This window comes from Otolemur garnettii, unplaced genomic scaffold (genome assembly GCF_000181295.1).
Source record: "Otolemur garnettii isolate 467f Iridium unplaced genomic scaffold, OtoGar3 scaffold00142, whole genome shotgun sequence".
NCBI classification, from domain to species: Eukaryota; Metazoa; Chordata; class Mammalia; order Primates; family Galagidae; genus Otolemur; species Otolemur garnettii.
Genome location: NW_003852537.1, coordinates 2,103,947 through 2,127,703, shown reverse-complemented (window position 1 = coordinate 2,127,703; position 23,757 = coordinate 2,103,947). Strand labels below are relative to the sequence as shown.

General features: G+C 44.2%; 1 protein-coding gene across 1 annotated transcript in view; it reads left to right on the top strand.

The window, feature by feature from the left end:
• Positions 1–23,375, top strand: part of TRRAP (transformation/transcription domain associated protein) — a 128,407-nt gene extending 105,032 nt beyond the window's left edge. Inside the window, exons 62-71 of the mRNA XM_023518585.1 lie at positions 452–616; positions 2,147–2,237; positions 3,702–3,901; positions 5,295–5,556; positions 9,955–10,180; positions 10,809–11,026; positions 13,260–13,444; positions 18,898–19,101; positions 19,190–19,384; positions 22,244–23,375. Coding sequence (XP_023374353.1) covers positions 452–616; positions 2,147–2,237; positions 3,702–3,901; positions 5,295–5,556; positions 9,955–10,180; positions 10,809–11,026; positions 13,260–13,444; positions 18,898–19,101; positions 19,190–19,384; positions 22,244–22,528 — 2,031 coding nt within the window. The 3' untranslated portion in view covers positions 22,529–23,375. The remainder of the gene's footprint in view (positions 1–451; positions 617–2,146; positions 2,238–3,701; positions 3,902–5,294; positions 5,557–9,954; positions 10,181–10,808; positions 11,027–13,259; positions 13,445–18,897; positions 19,102–19,189; positions 19,385–22,243) is intronic.
• Positions 23,376–23,757: the final 382 nt, after the last annotated feature.

Genomic DNA, 23,757 nt, shown 5'->3' with positions numbered 1-23,757 from the left:
ATGAATATGAATTAGCAGGTTGCAGGCCCTAGCCTTCTTCCTGTCACTTCCCTGTGGTAACTGATCACTGCTGGCTAGCAGATTGGACCAAATAGTAATTGTGGTGGGTTTTTTTTGTTTGTTTTTTTGCAGTTTTTGGCCCAGGTTGGTTTTGAACCCGCCACCTCTGGCCTGTGGGGCTGGCACCCTACTCCTTTGAGCCACAGGTGCCACCCGTAGTAATTGTTCTTAAAGCAAAATCAAGAAAAAACTACATCCCAATATTAGGTTTTATTTATATTGTAAGATTTATATATTTTAAGTTTAACAACGGTGTTCACACTCTTACAAATATTTTTTCATATGGCCAGTAAAACTACTCTGTGTGGTATTTTAATGTTGGGGGAAAAAGGCATTTGATTGAGGGCCTTAGAATTGTCATTCAACTCTAGAATTTTCCCTTCTGTCTCAGGTGCTGTGGCTTTTGAGTTTTGATGATGACAAAAATACTTTGGCAGATGCTGTCGATAAGTATTGCATCGGTGTGCCGCCCATCCAGTGGCTGGCCTGGATCCCGCAGCTGCTTACCTGCCTGGTCGGCTCTGAGGGGAAGCTGCTCTTGAACCTTATTAGCCAGGTGGGAACAACAGGATGTCTGTGTTCTTGCACAAAAACAATTAGGTCTTCATTTCGTACAGATTTATTTTCTCTCCAAAATAAACTTGAGTGCTTAAAATATTAAGTCAAAGGAATGGGAAGATTTTTAATATTTAGGTATTACTTAATATGAAGCATAATGAGAAGTTATTAAAGAACATATCAGGGTTGAAATGAAGTTTAAAGCAGTCCAGTGTTAAAATTATAAATTTTTTATTGAACATTTCCCCACATATGGTGCAAGTATAATAAACTGTCAAAAGTGTAAAATTGCTAGTGGGTACTCTGAGAATTATAGTGAAATGTATATCTGATTTGTATTTTACAACTGATTTCCTATCACACTAGATGCTCTTTGGAGTTTCTCTTAAGACTAAAATGTGCACATAAATGTGATTTTCACCGTTTATATATCTTCACTGTATTTGTAAGAGACAGTTCTCCCAGGAACTGGGAGTGGGACTGATGAATTGGACAGGCCCGGGAACTATAGAAAGGCTTTCATAACCATCATTTGAGAATGGTTCCAGAATGTCCCTCTCCTTTGAAAAGACCAAGAGATAGAGGAAGGACCAAAACTTAGAAGAAATGTAAATGAGGTTAGGTCGAGGGTACAGTATGTTTGAGTTTGCTTTTACAGAATTACAAAGTGCTGCATAACCTTGTGAATGACTGGTGCAGCAGCCGCATCGTTAGGAATACACCGTTACATCCTGTTCACCTATGCAGTTTGCTCTTTACTTGTGCTGCGCCGTCCATGTTGTGCCCCAGAAATGACCTTCTTTTTTGCCTTGAAAGGATATAACTATATTCCAGGGCACTGGCATTGTGCTTAAGAGTTTATCTGTCTGGATGCAGATTCAGTCTGTGTTACTATCATTCACAGAACATCTCTTCATGTGTGTTAGCCACCCTGTGCGCTATGGCAGAGTTAGATATTATTTCTTCATCTTATATTTTGAAGGTTTTGAGCAACGTGGTAGTAGACTCAGCCACAAAACTCCAGTTTTATAAAACTGGTGTTCCTTACCTTAAATAGACTTTCTCAATCTCTTCCTTGTGCAGTTATGCAGAATGGAGGCATTTGCTAATGGGACTAAGAGTTGGCTAAAAGTAGTTAACAATTTGCAGTGAATTGTGCTTAGTATAAAGATTAACTGGTATTTATTTTATTTGCCTCAGTAAGATCCAGGGACATACATATTTTGCCTCCCTCAGTTTATTAAACAGAAAGAAAGTGTGGTGGTTTCTCTGTCATTAACAACCACTAGGCAGAGCTGATGAAATGTTCATGTTGATCTGTCTTGGGTCTTTTAGAGCTCAACTGGGTATTTTATCTCCTCTTTAATCTGGCTTCTCATATGAGACCAGTGGTATAGTATTTGCTTCCATGGTCCAAATACAAACCAAAAACCCATTTTCAACATGACAGTCGTTTTCAGTGCAAATTGTCTTCATCCAGAAGCTCGGTGGGGAGCAGAGCTGTTTATCATTTTGTGTCTCTGAGCAGGTTGGTCGAGTGTATCCCCAAGCGGTCTACTTTCCCATCCGGACCCTGTACCTGACCCTGAAAATAGAACAACGGGAGCGCTATAAGAGCGGTACGTCTCCAATGGGGCCAGCTGGCCAGGTCTTGAAGGGCGTGTTCCACAGGAGTGCTCCTCACCCAGCCCCTGTGAAGTTACCTCTGTCCCCAGCACACCCTGAACCAGCCACATGGCCTGTCTTTTCTTAAATCAGTGAAGGAACACTTTGGGGCTTGGAGACAAAACTTAATTTCTGAATAAAATTTGTGGTTTTCCTTTGCAAGGATGTAATTTGACCCATAGGTAGAAAACAATACATGAAATTTTTAGCTCTGGAGAATTAAAAAGTTTGCCTCAGTAGTGAATGCATTGCAGTAAACAGTATTATCAGCTGTTAGAAGAATCAGCATAGAAATCACTGTTACCAGATGTTTGTAAAAATGTACTCAATATAGGATCTTTGTATCGAATAGCCCTAGTATGTAAAGAAATAATTTCTTTAGGCTCGGCGCCCATAGCACAGTGGTTACAGGGCCAGCCACATACACCAAAGGTGTCGGGTTCGAACCCAGCCCAGGCCAGCTAAAAAACAATGACCGCTGCAACAAAAAATAGCCAGGCGTCATGTGAGTGCCTGTAGTCTCAGCTACTTGGGTGACTGAGGCAAGAGAATCACTTAAGCCCAAGATTTTGAGGTTGCTGTGAGCTATGCCGCCACAGCATTCAACCGAGGGTGACATAGTGAGACTCTGTCTCAAAAAAAACCCCAGAAATAATTTATTTAATGGTTTCAGCTATCCACTAAGCATGGTACTTTAAACAAGTAGAGACTACATGCTTCACAATGTTTTTAACACTCAGAGTCTTCCTAAGGACCCTGGTATCCTGGGTAGTAAATGAGACTTGGTGGAATAATGGTTACATAGCCTGCTCTAACTTCCTGGGAGTCCAGCTAGGCAGATTTGTGTCTCGTCATTTGCAAATTTAAGATTTTTTTTAGTTAGAAGACTAAGTATAATGAACTAAATACAGAAGAAATGTGTATAAAGTGTTCTACAATGTATCTCTTATAGAAAAAATAACTTTTTTTTTTTTTTCATAATATCACTTTAAAATTGTGATTTGGCTTTCCTGGATGAAAAATGTAAGCTTTCCTGTTTATTGCTTTTAGATTTTTTGAGCTTTAGAACATATTATAAAATATTTTTCGAAACATTTTATTTTTATAACCACTACACTTATAAAAAAGTTTAAAAGAAGTGCCCAGTGAGCCCTTTGTACACCCAGGTGGCATGTTGTCACATCTGCTTTCTCTCTTAACACAACACTTGTTGACAGCTGTGCTCCCCACTCCAGAGGCCCCCAGTACATTTATCCTGAAACCAGGGTCTTCTCCTGTAGCCCCTGGGGAAACAGTCTTGTGAGGATTCACACACCAGCAGGAACCCGCGTTCCTTTGGCCAGTGGGTCCTGTAGCGTCCCAGGCTCTGGCTTAAGTCAGTTGTGCGCTGACATTGGCGTTGTGTGTGTTACTCTCAGATTCTGGACAGCAGCAGCCAAGTTCAGTGGGTAACCAGTCCCATTCTGCATCAGATCCAGGGCCCATAAGAGCAACAGCACCAATGTGGCGCTGCAGCCGAATCATGCACATGCAGCGAGAGCTCCACCCAACTCTTCTGTCTTCCCTGGAAGGCATCGTTGATCAGATGGTCTGGTTCAGAGAAAATTGGCACGAAGAGGTATTTGGATATGATCTTGCAAAAATTGCCTACTTGTAGAGGGAACTGTTATCCTGTATGCTTTTGTGGCTATATTATCTTTAGGTTTAGCTGCCTGGTCATTTTATTATATATTTGTTGTTGGATTTAACAGTGGAGCAGGCAGTAGTTAATCTTTGCACGCTATTATAGCCTTAAACATTTGAAGCAAAAGACTTCAGAAGTAGAGGATGAAATGGAGAAAGTCATTTCTTGCTGTTAAAAAGTTTACTTGTTCACTTAGCCCAGTGACGAAAGTGTTGCCAATTGACTAGGTGTGCATAGGAGCAGTGACGTAGGCCACACAGTTATATTTTCCAGAGATGGGGGTAGTTGTCCAAGGATCTCAGCAGCCGAGCCATCTCCTTAATGATGTTTGTGTAAGCTAATGAAAAAAATACATACTTTGAGGTTGGGCGAAGTAGCTCACACCTGTAATCCCAACACTCTGAGAGGCTGAGGTGGGTGGGTTGCTCAAGCCCAGGAGTTTGAGACCAGCCTGAGCAAGAGTGAGACCCTGTCTCTACTTAAAATAGAAAAAAATTAGCTGGGTGTCCTATGACTACAGGTGACTGTAGTTCGGGCTACCTGGGAGGCTGAGGTAAGAGGATTACCTTTTTTTTTTTTTTTTTTGTGAGACAGAGTCTCATTTTGTCACGCTTGGTAGAGTGCTGTGGCATTATTATAGCTCACAACAACCTCAAACTCTTGGGCTCAAGCAGTCCTCTTGCCTTAGTTTTTCTATTTTTAGTAGAGACATGGTCTCACTTTTTGATCAGGCTGGTCTTGAACTTGTGAGCTCAAGCAATCCACCTGCCTCACCTCCCAAATTGCAAGGATTACCAGCATAAGCCACCGCACCTGGCTAGAGGATCTCTTGAGCCCAGGAGTTTCGAGTTGCTATGAGCTATGATGCCATCCCTCTCTACCCAGGGCAACAGAGTGAGACCCTGTCTACAAAAAAAAAGTATACACTTTGCTGCCCAGATATTTATCTAGCTGCATCACAGGGCTAGCTCTCATTACTGTCAAAGTTTTTGTGTGTGCAGACAAGCGATAACAAAGCTATCTGAAAATAAGATTTTTTTCAGTGGTTAACCCACAGACAGGCATGTGTATGGTCCACAAAAGTGGTTTTTGTTTTTGTGTTTTTTTAAGTTTAGGACCCTTCACTTCTCATGCCTAAAAACACTAGTGCCTGGTGTGGAGCACACAGGCATCTATCTGTTGCGTACCCCAGTCTTACTCATGCTGCGTGGGTCCAGAAGCAGCTCTGCTGGGAGGGGGCTGTGCTTGACATGGGCTGGGGCTGGCTGCTTGCCTGCAAGGAGAGCCCTGTTTTGTTAGTTAGTTGTCTTTGGCTTCTTCCCACTAGGTTCTCCGGCAGCTCCAACAGGGCCTGGCAAAATGTTACTCTGTTGCATTTGAGAAAAGCGGAGCAGTGTCCGATGCCAAAATCACCCCTCATACTCTTAATTTTGTCAAGAAGTTGGTGAGCACATTTGGGGTTGGACTGGAGAATGTATCCAATGTCTCCACCATGTTCTCCAGCGCAGCCTCCGAATCTCTGGCCAGGCGAGCCCAGGCCACCGCACAGGACCCTGTCTTTCAGAAGCTGAAAGGCCAGTTCACAACAGGTGAGTCTCACTTTTATTTTTTTGTGCCTATGGTAAGTTCCCTGTACGGTTATTCGTCAGTCTTTGACATCTAAGGTTATTATATCTGTTCTGTTTCTTTTATTGCCCATCCTTCCCTTTAGCAAAGAAAGGGTCAAGATTTGGATCAGGAGCTACCAGGCTCTAAGACGGGTTAGAACACACATGATTTGCAAGTCCTTGTGCCCTCCCCTGACCTTTTCTTCACTTGGTTTTGGTGAGAAACAGTGTAGGATGCGACAGTTGATTTATAGGTGCAGGGCCCTTGCCAGGAATTCTGGAGTAGGATTAGGGAGGTTATATTTTAGTACTGCACCTGGTTCCGGACAGTGGATTTTCTTAAACTTGCTCAGGTTCTGGCTCCACCTCTGACTCTGTGATCTGAGGGAAAGGAGTCTAGTTTCCCGTAGCCCAAGTTTCTTCACCTACCAAATAGGGATCCCCGCCTTTAAGCGGGCACACAATGCACACAGCACATAGTCCCGTCATATACACCCCTGCCCACTGTTGCACACAGGCACAGTGGCATCCTGTGCTGGTTCTCACTCCTTGTTCTGCCCCAGCTCAGGAGCCCCTGGGTGCCCTGTCCCAATGTTGAGCTAACCACCCAAGCATCTCCTACAGGCTCTTACTTCTCATATAAGTGATGATCATGTGAAAACAAGATTTGTCTGATATAATTTCCAGAGGTTAAAAAAAAAAGTATAGCTAGTGTTTTTGTAATAGTCTGTAAAACATTATTTCTTCACTATAGGTTAAACCACAGGTTTATGTTTTTAGATATTTAAAGTATGTTTTAAAGGGTCTTAGAAAACACTGTTAAGAATATGTGTGTATATAGAGTAGGCTGAAATAATGCAAAAGAAAATATTTATCCCATTGATGGTGAAGGACACTTTTTGCAGTTGCAGCCATGATTAATTTGTTTGTTTTTATTTTTTTAAACACTCTGTTGCCCAGGCTGGAGTGCATTGGTCCCATTGTAGTTCACTGCAACCTCAAGCTCTGGAGTTCAAATGATCCTCCCAGCTCAGTTTCCCAAGTAACTGGAATTATAGATACATGCTACCACACCCAACTAATTTTTGTGTGTGTGTGTGGTAGAGATGGGGGTCTCATTATGTTGCCCAGGCTGGTCTCAAACTGTGGCCTCAAGCAGACACCTTGGCTTTCCAAAGGGCTGGAATTACAGGTATGAGCTGCTAAGCCTGGCCTGTGATTTTGAATCCATCTGAAATACAGAAAGTGCACATGCCCTGTTGTCAGCAGAGTCTGGGGTGCTGGGCTGCCTGTTCTTAATGTGTGAGTTGGACGTTAAAAGTAACACTGGACTCACCTTAAGCTTGAGGCTTCTGCATGCTAAACCCACACCTGAGGAAAGTGTTCTTTGAAAAATAGAGGACAAGTCACATCCTGTCATATCTTTTATTTTGAGGTCCTTTCATCAGCTTAGGTTTCTTTGTGAAGTTCTTGTGATCTGTGGTCTGTCTGCTATCTTTCTCTGAAAAACAGAAGAGTCTGAGTTGAAAGTTGTATGAAAATCATCATCTTTTACTTAAAAGAAGTGGTGTTCAGTATGCTTTTATCATAAAAGGTCCAGATTATTAAATCAAACATAGTCTCAAATCGAGAATCAGAAATGGGGCAAATCATCTGAGTTTTGAAATTATAAAAAAATCAAAAAAGAAACTAGAAAGAAGTCAGCTTATGAGGCTTCTGATCTACCACAAACTGTGGTGAGTTATAGAAATGTCAATCGGGAGCTCCTCTGCCCTTCTGTTCTGTTTCCAGAGGAGGTCATTTTTGCTCTTAGCACCGCTTTCTGTTCTATGGGCTGCACTTCTGTTCTTCAGCAGTGCTGTATATGTCTGCTACTAGCCAGTCTGTAAAGAGGTGGGAGAAATTTCACAACCAGCACACTACATTTATTCCAGACAAATGAAGACTAATTTTTGTTGGGGAAGCTGTATGTGATTATTTGACATAGCCCCAAACTGGAAACCAACCAAATGTCCTTTCAGAGGTACTGATGGATAAGCAAGGTGTAATATATTCGTACTCAGCAATAAAAAGGAATTAATTATTGGTACAGCAAGTTGGATGAACCAGGAAGAAATTATGCTGAGTGCAAAAAGCCAATTTCAAAAGGATAATATTGCATCATTCTTACTTAGGAAACATTTGGGAAATAGCATAAGAACAGAGATGGAGAATAGCTTAGTGGTAGCCAGGTTAGGGATGTGAGAGGAGGTTGGTGTGGCTGGAAAGGATAATAGGAGGGTGTCTTGTGGGGAAGGTACAGATGAGTGTCTTGAGTATAGTGGTGGCTGCACAAGGCTACACATATGACAAGGCTCACAGAGTCTTGTTTCAAGTCTATAAGTGTGCCTATAACTGGTGAAACTGAATCAGCTCTGGATTGTTCCATTGTCACTTTCTTGGTTTTAGCATCGTACTGGGGTTGGATAGGATGCTGCCATGGAAGGAGGGTTTCAGGAGTATGGGCCACTTCTTTATAACCTCCTATAAATCTATAATAATTTCAAAATAACAGTTAAAAAGGTAACAGTTGTTAAGCATGAACCTGGCTGTTGATCCATAGTGGAGAAGACACAGCCCTGTGTGTAAATCGGCCTGTGTCCTGGGGGTGGGGGAATGGGCTCTCACAGCTCTGCTGGGGGAGCCTTGCCCTTTCTTACCTTGGTGCGTGACAGCCTCTCCTGCCACCTGCTCATGTGACGTGGCACTCTGAGGAGTACTGTGGAAGGAGATGACAGAGCTTAAAATGAAAGAGAAACCAGATGAATACCATGGAAAAAAAAACATAAGAAAATGCATTAACTTTCCTACTGATTGTGTCTGTGTGTACAACTAAGTTCCTAGTTGGACAATTTTGTTCCTAATGGACAATTTTGATTAGGCTATTAGAATAGCCACAGACAGTAGGCTGAATGCCTACTGTGCTCTGCCTCATTTAATTTAACTCTCGTGGGATATATGTTAATCCTGCTTCTATTTCATAGGTGAGAAAAATGTGGCCCCAGGAGGTTTAGTAATGAGCTTAAAATCCTATGGCCATGTGCACTCCTGGGCTGGGCCTAGTTACCAGGGCTTCCCAGCTCACCAGGGCTGCCCCACACTGAGCTTCCCGTGCCTGGGGGTTAGTTCTGGAGGTGGCACCTACTGACAAAATTACCTGAAAATCTTAACATGTCCTTGAAATACAGTGTGTACAGGAGTTGATTCTGTGTCTTCTTTTATTAAGCCTGACAGCCTGATTTTCCTCAAGTGTTTGTATTAAGTCATTCTTCTGGGTTGAACACCTACAGTGCAGAACTGTTTAGGGGCCATTTTATAGGGAGCATGTGGTGGGAAGTTGTTGGCTTATTTGCTGAGCCACACAAGTAATGTGTTAAATACACAGCTGATGCAGCAGCAGCATCCAGGGTGGGAAGGGCAAGGGTAGGTTGGCCATGCTCGCTCTGGGCCCTTGGCTGTGTGGACTCTCCTGCTTGGTATTTATTAGCCAGGCCTTCATCACTTTCTGGTTCGAAACTCATGCTGTTGGCCCACCCATCAGTTGCGTTGTATGCTCAGCTCCCTTCTAGCCGCAGCTGCCCTAGGGATCCTAGGGATGCAGTCCCTGGGATGGGGGAGGTGGGGAGAGGCAGGTCTGAGCCAAGTCTGCAAGAGGCTTTACCCAGCAGGGGAGACATACCTTCCTTCCTTTACCACATCCAGGTGGCCCGTGAAGGTGTGCCACTATTGCACAGCCAGCGTTTCATTTGGGCTCAGGATAACCAGTCTTCAGCAACCTGGGAACAGGGCCTGCATGGCTCCAGGGCCCTGATTTATAACAAAAATGCATGGGGGCAAGTTAGGGCAACAAGATTCCCTTCCAGTGTCAGAGCTCATCTGGGAGAAAAGTGAGGTTTTCTTAAAAGGACTTTTAAATTTAATTGATCTTTTAATATTGAGCCTCAGTAACATCTAAGAAATAGTTTAACCAGGGATTCTGGATGGTGGTCTTTAGGCCCTGGTGACTCAGGCTCCCAAACTGTTGATAGGATTCACAGACTGCCCTCAGTTGAATTCCTGGCATCTCCAAGGGCATAAGCCTCACACACTGAGCTGGACACATAGGGGCCCACATGTATTATTACAAGAAGAGCCTTTGGGTGTCTTGGTGCTAATTTCCCTCCTCCTCTTGTTCCTCCTCTCAGTGCTGTGTGGTGCCAGACAGGTGGAAGAGGTCTGAGTTCCTCACGACACACAGAACGTGTTTAACTTGTAGCTATAGGTGCTTAAGCAGTAGTGGTCATAGTGAATTAGAAATAGCCCAAATGATTTAAAATGTTTTTAATCCTTCTTATTTTAAAGATTTTGACTTCAGTGTCCCAGGATCCATGAAGCTTCATAATCTTATTTCTAAACTGAAAAAGTGGATCAAGATCCTAGAGGCTAAAACCAAGCAGCTTCCAAAATTCTTCCTCATAGAAGAAAAGTGCCGATTTTTGAGCAATTTTTCAGCACAGACAGCTGAAGTGGAAATTCCTGGAGAATTTCTGATGCCAAAGCCAACGCATTATTACATCAAAATTGCTCGGTGAGTGAGCTTAGCCTGGTGGGTGGTCACTGACATGGTACCCGAGGACACAGGGCTCTTGGACGGTAGGGGGGTTCCCTGCATTCCCTGCACAGTATTTCAGATGCTGATTCCCTGAAATGAGAGAACTTAAGATTGTTCTAGGATTTGAGTGATAATGCCCATAATGCTCAAAGATCTGATCTAACTGATAGGTTGACTGTCTTAAATGAAGTTGGGTTTGCTTTCCAAGGAAACTTTTCAGATCACCACAGAATATAAAGTATTGCCATCTTTTGTAAAACTCTTGAAGCACAGTATTCAAGACAGAATCAGGATTGTAGAATTTACGGGAGCACACTATCTCATTTGAAAAGATTGACCTTAACAAAGCCACGTGTTTCATTTTGAGTTCTGAATCAGACACAGAGCTCTGCTTTCCTTCTGTCCCAGCCAGGTATCCCTCCTCTTTGACACCATTTCTGCCTTGATATAGTGAGGATATCAAGATGGGGCATAAACAGGTTGATCAATGACTGCCAACCTGTACATTTCTTTCCCCATGATGGTTCTGAAAACCCTGTCCTCTTAAGAAAAGGCCTTAACGTTGAGGCTCAGTTTGTGTCCTGTTGTTTGCTGGATTTGGTAGGTTTATGCCCAGGGTAGAGATTGTGCAGAAGCACAACACGGCGGCCCGCAGGCTATACATCCGCGGGCACAATGGCAAGATCTACCCCTACCTGGTCATGAATGATGCCTGCCTCACTGAGTCTCGGCGGGAGGAGCGTGTGCTACAGCTGCTGCGCCTGCTGAACCCCTGTTTGGAGAAGAGGAAGGAAACCACCAAGAGGCACTTATTTTTCACAGGTATAAGAGCTGCTCTTTGAGGGGCACAGGCAGCTCACATTAGCTTCAGAGGGTCTGCGTGTGCCACCGTGTCCTCAGCTGAGAATGTTGGTTGTAAGGGGGAGGGGTGGCTTTGGGAGCCACTCTGCCCTTGGGCTCCTCGCTGAGGGGCAGGACCTCTGTTTGCATTTCCTCAAGGCCTTCCTTGCTCTACAGAGTGTTGTTTGGAGGTGGCACTGTCCTGTGTGCACTGCCTTTTACTCCTTGGGGACTTTTTCTGTACTGAGCCGAAGGCTTGTTGCTGGTGTGTTACAGCAAGGGCTTGAGCCCTTTCTGGACTACACTTGCACATGCCCGAGGTTGTGTTTGCAGGTGAAATGCAAGGCTTAGGAAAGTCCCAAAGCCCTGCAAAGGCTGTGGAAATCATTGCCAAATGGCATAAGTAGCTAATAAGAAGCAGCCTCCTATTAGGTTCTGTTCATAACTAAGTTGTTGAAAGTGGCTTGTTTTTGTCTCGAACAGCAGAGTAGATGAGATGTCTGTAATTTCCCCTGAGAAGAGAGCCTTGCTAATGATAGCTTGGCATGTAGTCCCTGAGGTTAGCACAGTGCAGTGCACATTATCTAGTCTTTTGTGGAATCTTCTTCTTACAGCAAATTTATAATCCAATTCATTTGATGTGAAATCTCTGGTCCTTCAGTTTAAAAATAACATGTGTCACAAGAAACGGAGTAGCATCTTTCTGATTTACCTGTGCAAGTTTCAAGTTGCTTGGCTTATCAGTGTTGCTAGGAGGGCTTCATTTGTTCTGTCTATGTGGATTTTATATTTCTTGATTTTTGTGTATATCAAAAACTTCGTAATGACTCACATAAGAAACATTCAAAAAACAAGCTTGACGTGATTATAGAAAGCTATAGGTGTTTCAACATGTATGTAACGTCGTCTGTAGTGCTGGTCCCAGCTGTGGGTTATAGATTTTCTTTGCTTCTTCCAAACACTTGGTTGGCACAAAATGATAGTCCTAGTGTATGTCCTATTGTCATTTTAGGATTTCTTTATGGATCAAAGCCAGGACAGCAAACCGACAGCTGTGGTTTTATTCATATTAGACTGAATTAACCATCTTTGTTTGCTGAAGTCAGAATTGTCTGCGTGTGCACCACACTGGCACTAAATCCAGAGCCTAGGGCTATAGGGGTCTGGACAGAGCCTAATGCAGAAGTGGGGACACATTTGCACAGAGACCTCACTCTGTTTCCTCAAACTTTTGCAACAAACTAACTGAATATTATCTTAATCTCTCATTAAAATATTATCTCGTTTAATCCATTTGTTCATTTACTCCTAAAATGACATGTAATGACAATAACCAGGGCTGTTATTTAGTGCCAACCAAGTGTTTGGAAGAAGCAAAGAAAGCCTATAACCCACAGCTGGGATTGCCACTGCAGATCATGTTAAACACATGCTAAAACACCTGTAGCTTTCTATAATGCATGTCAAGCTTTCATTAGGTGAGGTAGGTACTGTTATCTCACTTTTGGGTGAAAAAACTAAAGTTCACACAAGTCCAGTAACCTTCCCCAAGTGATGTCACTAGGAGGGCAGGTGGGGTGGCTGAGAGTGGGTACACCCAGCACTTCTGCTGTGTGGCTTCCCGCATGCTCACACGAACATGGTCTCAGGGTAGATTCTATCATCATGTAAGGCAAGCGCTTAGCAAACTGCATCCTGAATACCAGAATAGTGATGGGGGAACAGAATGTTGGTCAGTCTGTGTGGATGAAAATTTACAAATTAACTGAGTTGAATTGTCAAGTTGACTGTGATTGCTTTCCTTGTCTGAACCATAAAATACAGAAAATTATTTGACATTATTTTCCTACGTCTCCCTAAGATGGAGCATAGCTATTCTAGATAAAAGAAGACAAGTTCGTGTAATTACACATGATAGAAGTATTGGGCAGGGGGTGGCTTTTTCTGATAAGTTCTTATTAAGGAGGGCCTCAAAAGAGTGAACATTAGGCAGGTCTCTATTTTTTAAGGTTGCCTTCTAAAGCATTTCTATTTGTGAGCCCAAGGTCACAAACAGCCCAGGTGCCATCACTCCTAGACATAACGAGGTGGTGTGTGACGGGGGTTCTGGTACGTGCTCCTTTGTGCACACAGGGCCAGGCTCTGCTCCCAGCATGTGCCCTGGAGGTGGGGCCAAGTGCTAACCTGCTCCCCATTTCTCTTCCCCTCTCCCTAGTTCCCCGAGTTGTGGCAGTGTCCCCACAGATGCGCCTCGTGGAAGACAACCCTTCTTCACTGTCCCTTGTGGAAATCTACAAGCAGCGCTGCGCCAAGAAGGGCATTGAGCACGACAACCCTATATCCCGCTACTATGACAGGCTGGCCACAGTGCAGGCGCGGGGGACCCAAGCCAGCCACCAGGTATCAGTTGGGCCAGGCAGAGCTACCGAGCTGCCACCCGAGGCCCCTAGATGTGGCTGCTTCCTTATGGTGGTGCTTGAATAAGTGTGCTTAGGAAATATAGCAGGGCATTCTTTGATAGGGTGTCTCTCTCACTTAAAATAAGTTGACTCCTGTGACTCATCAGACTGTAGAAATTAGATATCCCTTGATCTTCGTAAGGGCACGTGTGCTGCAGACAGCTTGTAATGAGTGCACAGAGGTAAGTTCTCAACCATGGATAGGTCCCTTGACTTTTATTTGCATTTACAAAGAAGTTCAAAAATTAATTAATTTTACTTTTATTTTTGAGACAGTGTCTTGCTCTGTCACCCAGGCTAGAGTGCAGTGGCACAGTCATAGCTTATTGCAACCTCAAACTCCTGTGCTCAAGTGATCCTCCTGCCTCACCCTCCCAAAGAGCCACCATGCCTGGCTAAATTTTAAAATATGTTTATGATAAATTCATTTGGTAGCCAAACCTGATCGGGAAGGTTGTTAAGCTATTTGTAGTCTGTCTGCTCATATTCCTCTGATCTGTTGCTGGGGCATCAGGTAATTTGCAGTATCTCTACTGTATGTACTTTGTAAAACACAAAAAGCAATGAGCTCTGAAATGTGGGCTCTGAAATGTGTCAGCTGCCTCAGCCGGAAGCACTGCGCCATGAGAGTCCTAGGTAACTCTCGCCTGCAGCCCCTCGGGGTGGGAACGCCCCTCTCCTTGTCTGCAGATTTTTGCTCTTGGTTGGGGGGCAGAGCTTGTGTGGGCTCCAGATGAGATTTTGTTCCATGTTGTAGAACAGTGGGAGGCAGCTGGTTTGGTTTTGCCCAGATGTCCTGGTTGTACTTCCTGTGGGTCCTAAGAAGGGGAGACCACAGTGGTGGGTGCTGCAACCTTGTCCCAAGTCTCCCAGGGACTCATTCTATTTCGTCTGGCCCCCAGAGGACTTAGTTTTGCTTAGGCTAATTGAGCCTCTGGGGTGTTTGCCCTATGTTCGCTGCAGGGCCCGGGGCACATCAGGGTCCAAGGTGCTTCAGGCTGCGGGGCAGCTGCAGGCAGACGGTATGAAGCCCTGTTTCTGATTGGACCCTGCACAGCACTAGGGGCCTACTGTGCTGGGGCTTTCTTGGGACACAGGTCAAGGCCTGATTGTTCTATGGATCTAGGGCAGTTTTGAGATGTTTGTGGGGAGAAGAATGAGTATAAGGTCACCTTTGCCTTTGACAGTGTGGAAGCCAGTGACCTCTGTTTGCAAACACATGCTGCCATCAGAAGCCCCTTTTAAACCACATGTGCGGTAACCAGGCTGTGGTTTAGTCCAGCTTAAAAGCAGTGCATGCAAAGGGCCTGCTAAGCTGGAGAAATGCTGACAGTACAGAGAACCCCAGCCTCTTTAGGATACTTCTATTATTATAAATACTATATTGCTATAATTCACAACCACAAAATTGTATATACCTTTGTAAAGTGTATATATAATTCAGTGTTTTTTTGTTTTGTTTTGTTTTGTTTTTGAGACAAAGTCTCACTTTGTCGCCCTTTGGAAAGTGCCATGGCATCACAGCTCACAGCAACCTCAAACTCTTGGGTTCAATTGGATTCTCTTGCTTCAGCCTCCCAGGTAGCTGGGATTACAGGTGCCCAACATAAACACCCAGCTGTTTTGGAAATGAGGTCTTGCTCTGGCTCAGGCTGGTCCTTGAACTCGTGCTCTCAGGCAATCCACCCGCCTCGGCCTCCCAGAGTGCTAGGATTACAGGCATGAGCCACTGCGCCCAGCCTAATTCAGTGTTTTCAGTATATTCACAGAGTTGTGCAACCATCACCATTATCGTTTCTTTCTTCCCTCCCCCCCATTACCTATAAAACATTTTCATCACCCCCCAAAATGAGATACCCCCTATTCCTCTTCTACCCTCAGCCCCCGGTGGCCCCAAATCATCCTGCCTTTATGGAGTTGTCCATTCTGATATAACATGTGAGTGAGATCATACAGCACGTGGACTTTTGTGCCTGGCTTCTTTTGCTTACTGTAATATTTTCAGTTTATCCACTTTATAGCATGTACTGGTAGTTCATTACATTTTATTGCCAAATGTTACTCTAATATATGGATGTATTGCATTTAATTTATCCATTCATCAGTTGACAGACTGTGGAAGTGTTTATACTTTTCTTTTTTATTTATTTATTTTTGGCCAGGGCTGGGTTTGAACCTGCCACCTCTGCCATATGGGGCCAGTGTCCTACCCTTTTGAGCCACACATGCCGCCCCTATACTTTTTGACTATTATGACTAACCCTACTGTGAACATCTGTGTCCATGTTTTTTTTGTGTGATATTTATTTTCAGAGGCAGGATCTTGCTTTGTTGCCCAGGCTCAGTTCAAGCAGAGCTTGAGCAATCCCTCTGCCTCAGGCTCCTGAGTAGCTGGGACTCCAGGTACACTTTAGAGTGAGCAGCTGTGCACATGTTTTTATGTGGACATATGTTTTCATTTCTCTTGGATATCCAGTAGTGGAATTTTGGGGTCACATGGTAACTCTAGTGTTTAACATTTTGATGAAGTGTCAAATTGTTTTTTAAAATGTCCGCAAGGTATAGAGGTTCTAATTTCTTTCCCTTGCCTTATGATTGCCACTGTCCTTTTTATTGTAGCTGTCCTAGTGGATGTGAAATGCTATCTCATTGTGGTTGATGACTGATAACGGCGAACATCTTTTCATGTACTTATTGGCTATCTTTTTATTGGCGTATTTTCTTTGGAGAAATGTCTGTTTAGGCTCTTGGCTCATTTTTTAAATTGGGTGGTTTGTCTTTTTATTGTTGATTATAAGAATTCTTTGTAGGGTGGCCCTGTGGCTCAAAGGAGTAGAGTGCTTGCCCCATATACCAGAGGTGGTGGATTCAAACCTGACCCTGGCCAAAAAATAATTCTTTGTATGTTCTGGATAAGAAGTTATCTTTTTTTAATTTTTTGAGACACGGTCTTACTCTCTTGCCCCAGACTAAAGTGCCATGGTATTAGACTAGCTCACAGCAACCTCAAACTCTTGGACTCAAGTGTTCCTCTTCCCTCAGCCTCCAGAGTAGCTGGGACTACAAGGCATCCTCCACAATGCCTGGCTAGTTTTTCTATTTTTAGTAGAGACAGGGTCTCACTCTGGCTCAGGCTGGTCTCAAATTCTTGAGCTCAAACAATCCACCCGTCTCAGCCTCCCCAAGTGCTAGGGTTATAGGTGTGAGCCACTATGGCTAGCTTAGGTAGAAGTTACTTGATACAAGTGACTTAGGTTCCTCCTGCCAAAATTTGTTGTTGCTGTTTGTTTTTTTGTGACTTTCTCAAACTAATTCTATAAAGTCCATTGAAGTCTCTGCTTAGTTAGCTTATTGGTTAGCCAAGAATTTGACAGAGACTTTTTTTTTTTTTAAGAGACAGAGTCTCACTTTACCACCCTTGGTAGAGTCTGTGGTGTCACAGCTCACAGCAACCGCCAACTCCTGGGCTTAGGTGATTCTCTTGCCTCAGCCTCCCACGTAGCTGGAACTACAGGCATCTGCCAGAATGCCCAGATTTTGTTCTGTTGCAGTTTGGCCAGGGCCGGGTTTCAACCCACCACCCTCAGTATGTGGGGCTGGCGCCTTACCCACTGAGCCACAGGCACTGCCCACAGAGACTTTTTAAGTGCTGTGAATAAGTAAGTCTCCATCTTTTTTGAAGGCCTGTGAGGGTGTGTGTAGGCATGCCTTCAACATGGCCATACAGTTTACAACTCTGTCTTAGCGCTCTCTCTCTCTCTCTCTCTCTCTCTCTCTCTTCCTGCTTGTGCAGGGCCTCAGGTAAGGTGATGATATCTTTTTTTTTTTTTTTCCTTTGAGACAGAGTCTCACTATGTTGCCTTCAGTAGAGTGCCATGGCGTCACAGTTCACAGGAACCTCAGATTCTTGGGCTTAAGCTACTCTCTTGCCTCAGCCTCCCAGTAGCTGGGACTCCAGGTGCCTGCCACAACACCTGGCCATTTTTTTATTGTAGTTATTGTTGTTTTAGCTGGCCCCAGCCGGGTTCGAACCCGCCAGCCTTGGTGTATGTGGCCAGCACCCCACCTTGCTGAGCTATAGGTGCTGCCAAGGAGGATGGTATCTTCTAAGTGGCCTTCTAGATTCCTGGAATACGTTGGAACTGTTCAAAATCTTTTATGGCCATCCTCAGCCCTTTCTTTTGTTTGGCCCCTGCTTAGGTGCTCCAGCTGGTATTGCTGCCTCAGGTACCTGCCATGTTAAACAGTTGTCAATGATTGTTTCAGATAGACACCCTTCAGAAACTATATTTCCCACTGAGCTGAGGTTGGTCAAACAGGGACAGGCCCTATCCAGGCACTGCAGGGCTAGGAAGAAGAGGGTGATCATGGGGCACATTAAGTTGCCACAGAGCAATCCTATGTACTAGGATTCAGCTTTTTTTAATCTCCTCAGACTATTGTAAGTCTTTAATTTCCAGAGTTCTGAAAAAGTTGATTTTGATGATTTTGGTAGTGTTTTTAACTGCTTTAGGAATAGATTTTAGAAGTCTTCACTGTGTAGTGCTTTTTTCTACTTTATAGATGAGAAAATGAAGAGAAATTGAATGTGTTACTGACAGTCTACCTTTTCCTTGGTTGCTTAAAGGCCTGCATTATCCTGATTAGACCTTGTGCCTTTACCAATGGTCTAATAGGAACTAAATTAACTCAGTACATTCCTTTATTGAGACCCTCTCTAAATTTGTGATGTTTGAAATTGTCTAATAAGTCTTTCAGTATAGAATTCAGTTGAAGTATTGTTGATCATCTGTTTTGTTTTTAGACTAACTCCTTCAGTCTTTAATAGTCTTTGATTTGGACTGGGCACAGTGGCTCATTCCTGATCCCAGCACTTTAAGATGCTGAGGCAAGAAGATCGCTTGAGGCCAGGAGTTTGAGGTTGCAATGAGCTAAGATGACACCACTGCAGTCCAGTGTGGGTGACAAAGGGAGACCCTATCTCAAAAAATAATTAATTAATTAATTAATTAAAAGGCCTGATTTGAAGTGGTGGTGTTGGTATCCATCTATTTTGTTATTTTTGTTAATTGATACAATATATTCTGCAGTTAGGAAGGGTGGAATTTGTTTTCAGATATTTACCTACATTCTTGTAAGGCAAATGATACCACACATCATGTAACTAAGGCTTTTATTCAGATAGCTCCGTTGGTGCTTTAGAGCATAAGACATTGAACTCTGGAGGGAAATCAAACTATCCTGTGGATCCTTACGTGTAAACTAATTATAATGAGTATAAATTTTTGTCAAGAAAATGGTGGTGCTGAGTAAGTAATGGCAAGTTGAGAATTTTTCTGTTGCAGAAAAATATCAGTGAATTAGATAGAAGAGTCATGGAGTGATGTATTTCAGGTCCTTCGAGACATTCTCAAGGAAGTTCAGAGTAACATGGTGCCACGCAGCATGCTTAAAGAGTGGGCCCTGCACACGTTCCCCAATGCCACAGACTACTGGACCTTCCGCAAGATGTTCACCATCCAGCTTGCCCTAATTGGCTTTGCAGAATTTGTCTTGCATTTAAATAGACTCAACCCCGAGATGTTACAGATTGCTCAGGTAACTTGCTGTGAATAGCCAAATCCTCTCCTGTAGACATTGCCTTTCTGATGATGAAGTTCCTCAAGTATCTCCTTCTGAAATTTAGGACACTGGCAAACTCAACGTTGCCTACTTTCGATTTGACATAAATGATGCCACTGGAGACCTGGATGCCAACCGTCCTGTCCCTTTCCGCCTCACACCCAACATTTCTGAATTTCTGACTACCATCGGTGTCTCTGGCCCATTGACAGCCTCCATGATCGCTGTCGCCCGGTGCTTTGCCCAGCCAAACTTTAAGGTGGGTCTTGATATCATGTCATGAGCAGCACAAGCTGGGGTGACTCATGTACATAATGTGGCCTTGCATGAGCTGCTGCTCCCACTAATAGCAGCGGCAGGGTCTTATAAGAATAAAAAGATAGAATGCTGAGTTAGGCCAGTTGTTGCTGTACAATTAAAGTTTGTTCGTTTGGAAGAGGGGTTTGAAAATGTTCCCTATCCAGAAGTGTTTATGATATTGAGGAACCCAGTTACACAAAGGAATCTAGAAGTCTTTACTAGCTAATTTACCCCATTCCCACTCTCAGTTTGTACACCAGCCTCTGTTCTCTGTTCTGCACATCTTCCTGGCATAAAAGGGCAGCAGTGTTCTCTATGGGGTGGCGCCTGCCTTGCCAGGGGTGTGAGACATGGCCAGATGCCTTGGTGCACATGAGGCCAGACCAGGGTGTCTGATGGCTCTGCCACGGGATAAGACAGTATCCAGATTGCCACTCCTAGGTACCTTCCTCATGTCAGGCACTAGCTGCTGAAATGGCTTCTCATTAAATTCTCCCAGGGCTTGTACAGATGGGAGGTCATGACATACCAAAGGTCACTGAGGGTGGGAGGTGAAGACTGGTATTCAAATTTAGGTCATTCTGACCCTGACCCTGTCCCCTTACCACTAGAACTGTCTCTTTGCAATTAGGGGCTGAATGCAATCTTTATTTTTCTTTTAGCTTATGATAACAATTACATCCCCCTCCCCCCTTTCCCACATAAGCAGTTTATATCTAGAGTGGGCCTCAGAACCCAGTACTGAGAAGTACAGAAAAACATGTACTCAGAAGGTTTTAAATGATTGTATAAACTCTCAGCTGTGAACAAGGACTGTATGTTGTATACACACCTTGATCTTTAATGGGTGGTAGCACGTATCTGTCACTGTGGGGTGTTATTTTGAGATATAGTGATTACCTTGTCAGAACATGAGTAATAGCTTTTATGTTTGTTCTTGAGTGAAGGAGTTTGTGATCTAATGTAGCAAATGCCAGTTTTATTTATTTTTTATTATCACATCTGGCTTAAGACTTGAAATAGGAAGTTCTCATTTAGATAGAAATATTATACTTCTGGAAATATCCATAGGGTTATCATTAGCATGGCATTTCATTTGAAAACTGTAAATAAAAAGACACATAAGATTCTTCATAATTTAAGGCCTATGACAACTTGGAGTGACTCCCTATGTTATTCTTTAGAGCAGGTGTCCTCAAACTGTGGCCCGCAGGGTACATGCCCACCTAGGACATTTATCCAGCCCGCTGGGTGTTTTTGCCACCACTGTCTGTCCTGCTTAGCAGCCAACTCATCCCAGGGCCCATAGTCCAGCCCTCCAATGGTCTGAGGGCCAGTGAACTGGCCCCCTGTTTAAAAAGTTTGAGGACCCGTGATTTAGAGCATGGTGATGGGAGAAAGTTAGATCTTCGAACTTTGGGCCCAAATTTCTAGACTAAATTTAGTGAATGTCTTTAAGTTCAAATGTAGACAGACCATTCTGTATGGGAATCTCTTCTAAAAACATACTCTCTTGGCACCAAGTAAGGCAGAATAAAAGCCTTTATTGATCCTAAGTGACTTTTAAATAGTCCTGGGTGCCTAAAATGAGAGTCTTGTCCTTCCTTTAAACACAACACCCAGTCTGACTATTGGATCTCTCCTTCCAGAAGGAGTCATCTCTTCCTTTTCTCTCTGTTCCCAGTCCTAGACATCTCAGCTGACCCATTTTGATTCTCTCTGCCACACAAATTTAAACCTTGAGCTCCAACCCTGCCTTGTCCTCTGACCTCGTTGTGGTTCCCTCCCCTGGGCAAGCATCACTCACCTGCTCAGCTGACCCAGCTCTGTCACCCCTATGGAGACAAATCTCCACCTAGGCCTCTCACCCTGAGGTTGGAATGATTCTTTAGGACAAAAATGGTGTCACGCTGTGCTCAACACCCTGTGCAACACCGTCCATGACTTCTGAAAGCTACTCACAGTACAAGTAAGTGCCTTACTGTGACTGAAAACGAGAGGCTGGCCCAACTCTTGTGTGTGCACTTGACATTCATTAATTCCACACCACTGCAGGGAGAGGCTGTATTACTGTGCCCTGTTTATAAAAGAGGAAATTGAGGTACAGAGCTTAATAACTTTCCCAAGGGCACCAGCTAGGAAGTGTTGGAGCTGAGGCCTGAGCTGGAGTCTACTGTGACCACCAGGAGGTCTGTGCCACTCCACGGCCTCCCACACTGTCCTCCAGTGTGGCCAAGCCCACCCCTGCTGTCCAGGCCTTTGCATGGTTCCCTCATCTATAGCACCACATGCTTGGAGCCCTCCCTCCATTCCGGTCTGCCCCTGCATGTGTCCTCATCACTTGGCTCCTCAGAGAACCCAGCCCCAAGCCCACTTTCCTCAGCTATTCTCCACACTGGCAGTACGACTTCTTTGTCAGGGTGGGAGCCTGTGAGGCCTGGGGTGAGGTCTTCTCTGCTTTGTTCACACTGGGCTTCAGTGGGCCTTCCTGACACTCTGCAGGCACTGGAGGCATGGAATAGACGCACAGACACATGGGCGTCTGGGAGTGGCACATGGCATATCCCAGATGTGCACTGCCTTGGCTTGTAGAAGACCAGACAGGAATGTCTTGTCACTGAGGTCTGGGCCACTGCTGCAAGTAGAGGGAATGGTTTGTCCCCAGGTGGCTTCTCCAGCCCATCTGTGAGGCACATGGCCTGGCCTGGGTGTGGAGGTTAGATCAGCCCCAGCTGTGGCTTAGCTCTGCTTCATCAGGAAGCTGCCCCCTGGGCTGTCCTTAGTAAAACATGGTCATCTCATTCTCTCCTTCACACAGGTGGATGGCATTCTGAAAACTGTGCTCCGGGACGAGATCATTGCTTGGCACAAAAAGACCCAGGAAGACACCTCTTCTCCTCTCTCAGCTGCCGGGCAGCCTGAGAACATGGACAGCCAACAGCTGGTGTCCTTGGTGCAGAAAGCTGTCACGGCCATCATGACCCGCCTGCACAACCTTGCCCAGTTTGAAGGTGGTGAGAGTAAAGTGAACACCCTGGTGGCGGCAGCAAACAGTCTGGACAACCTGTGCCGCATGGACCCTGCTTGGCACCCGTGGCTGTGACCGCCACTTCCCTAACCCTGGGAATGTGAAGGGTACCTCGGGCTCTGAGCCTACTGGCTTTTATGACTTCTCTCTGCCTTGTCAGTAATTTTATCTACAAAGTCCTGCAGTTTTACTGGGTGGTTATTTTCTTGATAGTTTGTGTTTGAAAGGGGGAGAATTTAGTTTTAGGGAGAGCTAAACTGTTTGTGACTCATGGCATGACAGCCAGAAATGGCAGAGTTGAAACTTAACCCCAGGTTTTTAAAATAATCTTTAAGAAACCCAGATTCTCTGGTCTGGAATTTCTATGTGAATTCTTTTTTATGGTATCGCCCCCTCTGTGTGAATGTACAGATAGACCTATAGGGAACAACTCGGTACCGTCCGTTTTTAAAAAGAACACCTCACAGCAGCCTCGTGCTTTTGTACAGACCTTTGTAACAAGTGTACAGAAAATCCACTTTGTTAGAAAAACAGGAAATAATGAACAAATCGTGCTGGCTTTTCTCTGAGCACAAACTTTTATGCTGTATGTAACTGGCTCTGGGAATCTTGAGTGTTTGATGGGCAGTGACAAGGCTGCACGTCGCCTGCAGGGGGCACTGTTCCTTGTCTATTTGGATTCAACTAGGTGAAAACAGAACTGTGAGAGTTGGCAGGTGAATCTTGCTCTTTTTATTGCTGGTTCTTTGGATGTCTTCTAGACATTTATTATCATTGTACCTGGGGGAAAAAAGTCACTTTTTTTCTTCCTAATTTAAAAAGAAAAAATAGAAATGAAAGTTTAACTCCAGTCTTTCTGTTATGTTCACATTTTTATAAAATTGAGCATTGAGAATGTTCTATCTAAATTTGTACAGTGTGATTTTTTTTTAGAATAAATATTTTATAAAAGGATTTGTCGTCACGTACCTTATCAATGTTAAAATTCTTGTTTTTCTCTGAGGCATTTCCTCTACTTCAACATCCCTGAATTGAAAAAGACTTGCCCCATTGAGAAGTGCTGAGTTTCTTCAAGGAAGACCGCCTTTACACGGCTCACAGGGACACTCTCGCAAGGCCCCCCTCTGGGCCTCTGCGGAGCCCTTCTGGGTGCTCTACTCTTTCTTGCCTTCCCTTTACCCCCTGTCGTCCCAGGCTTTGGCAGTATGATGCCTGCAGCTGAGTTTACTCACATCTTACTACAAAGTCAAGTCTAATGGGCATGACCAGATGTCCTGTCAGAAGCTTTAGTTATGCTGGGTTAT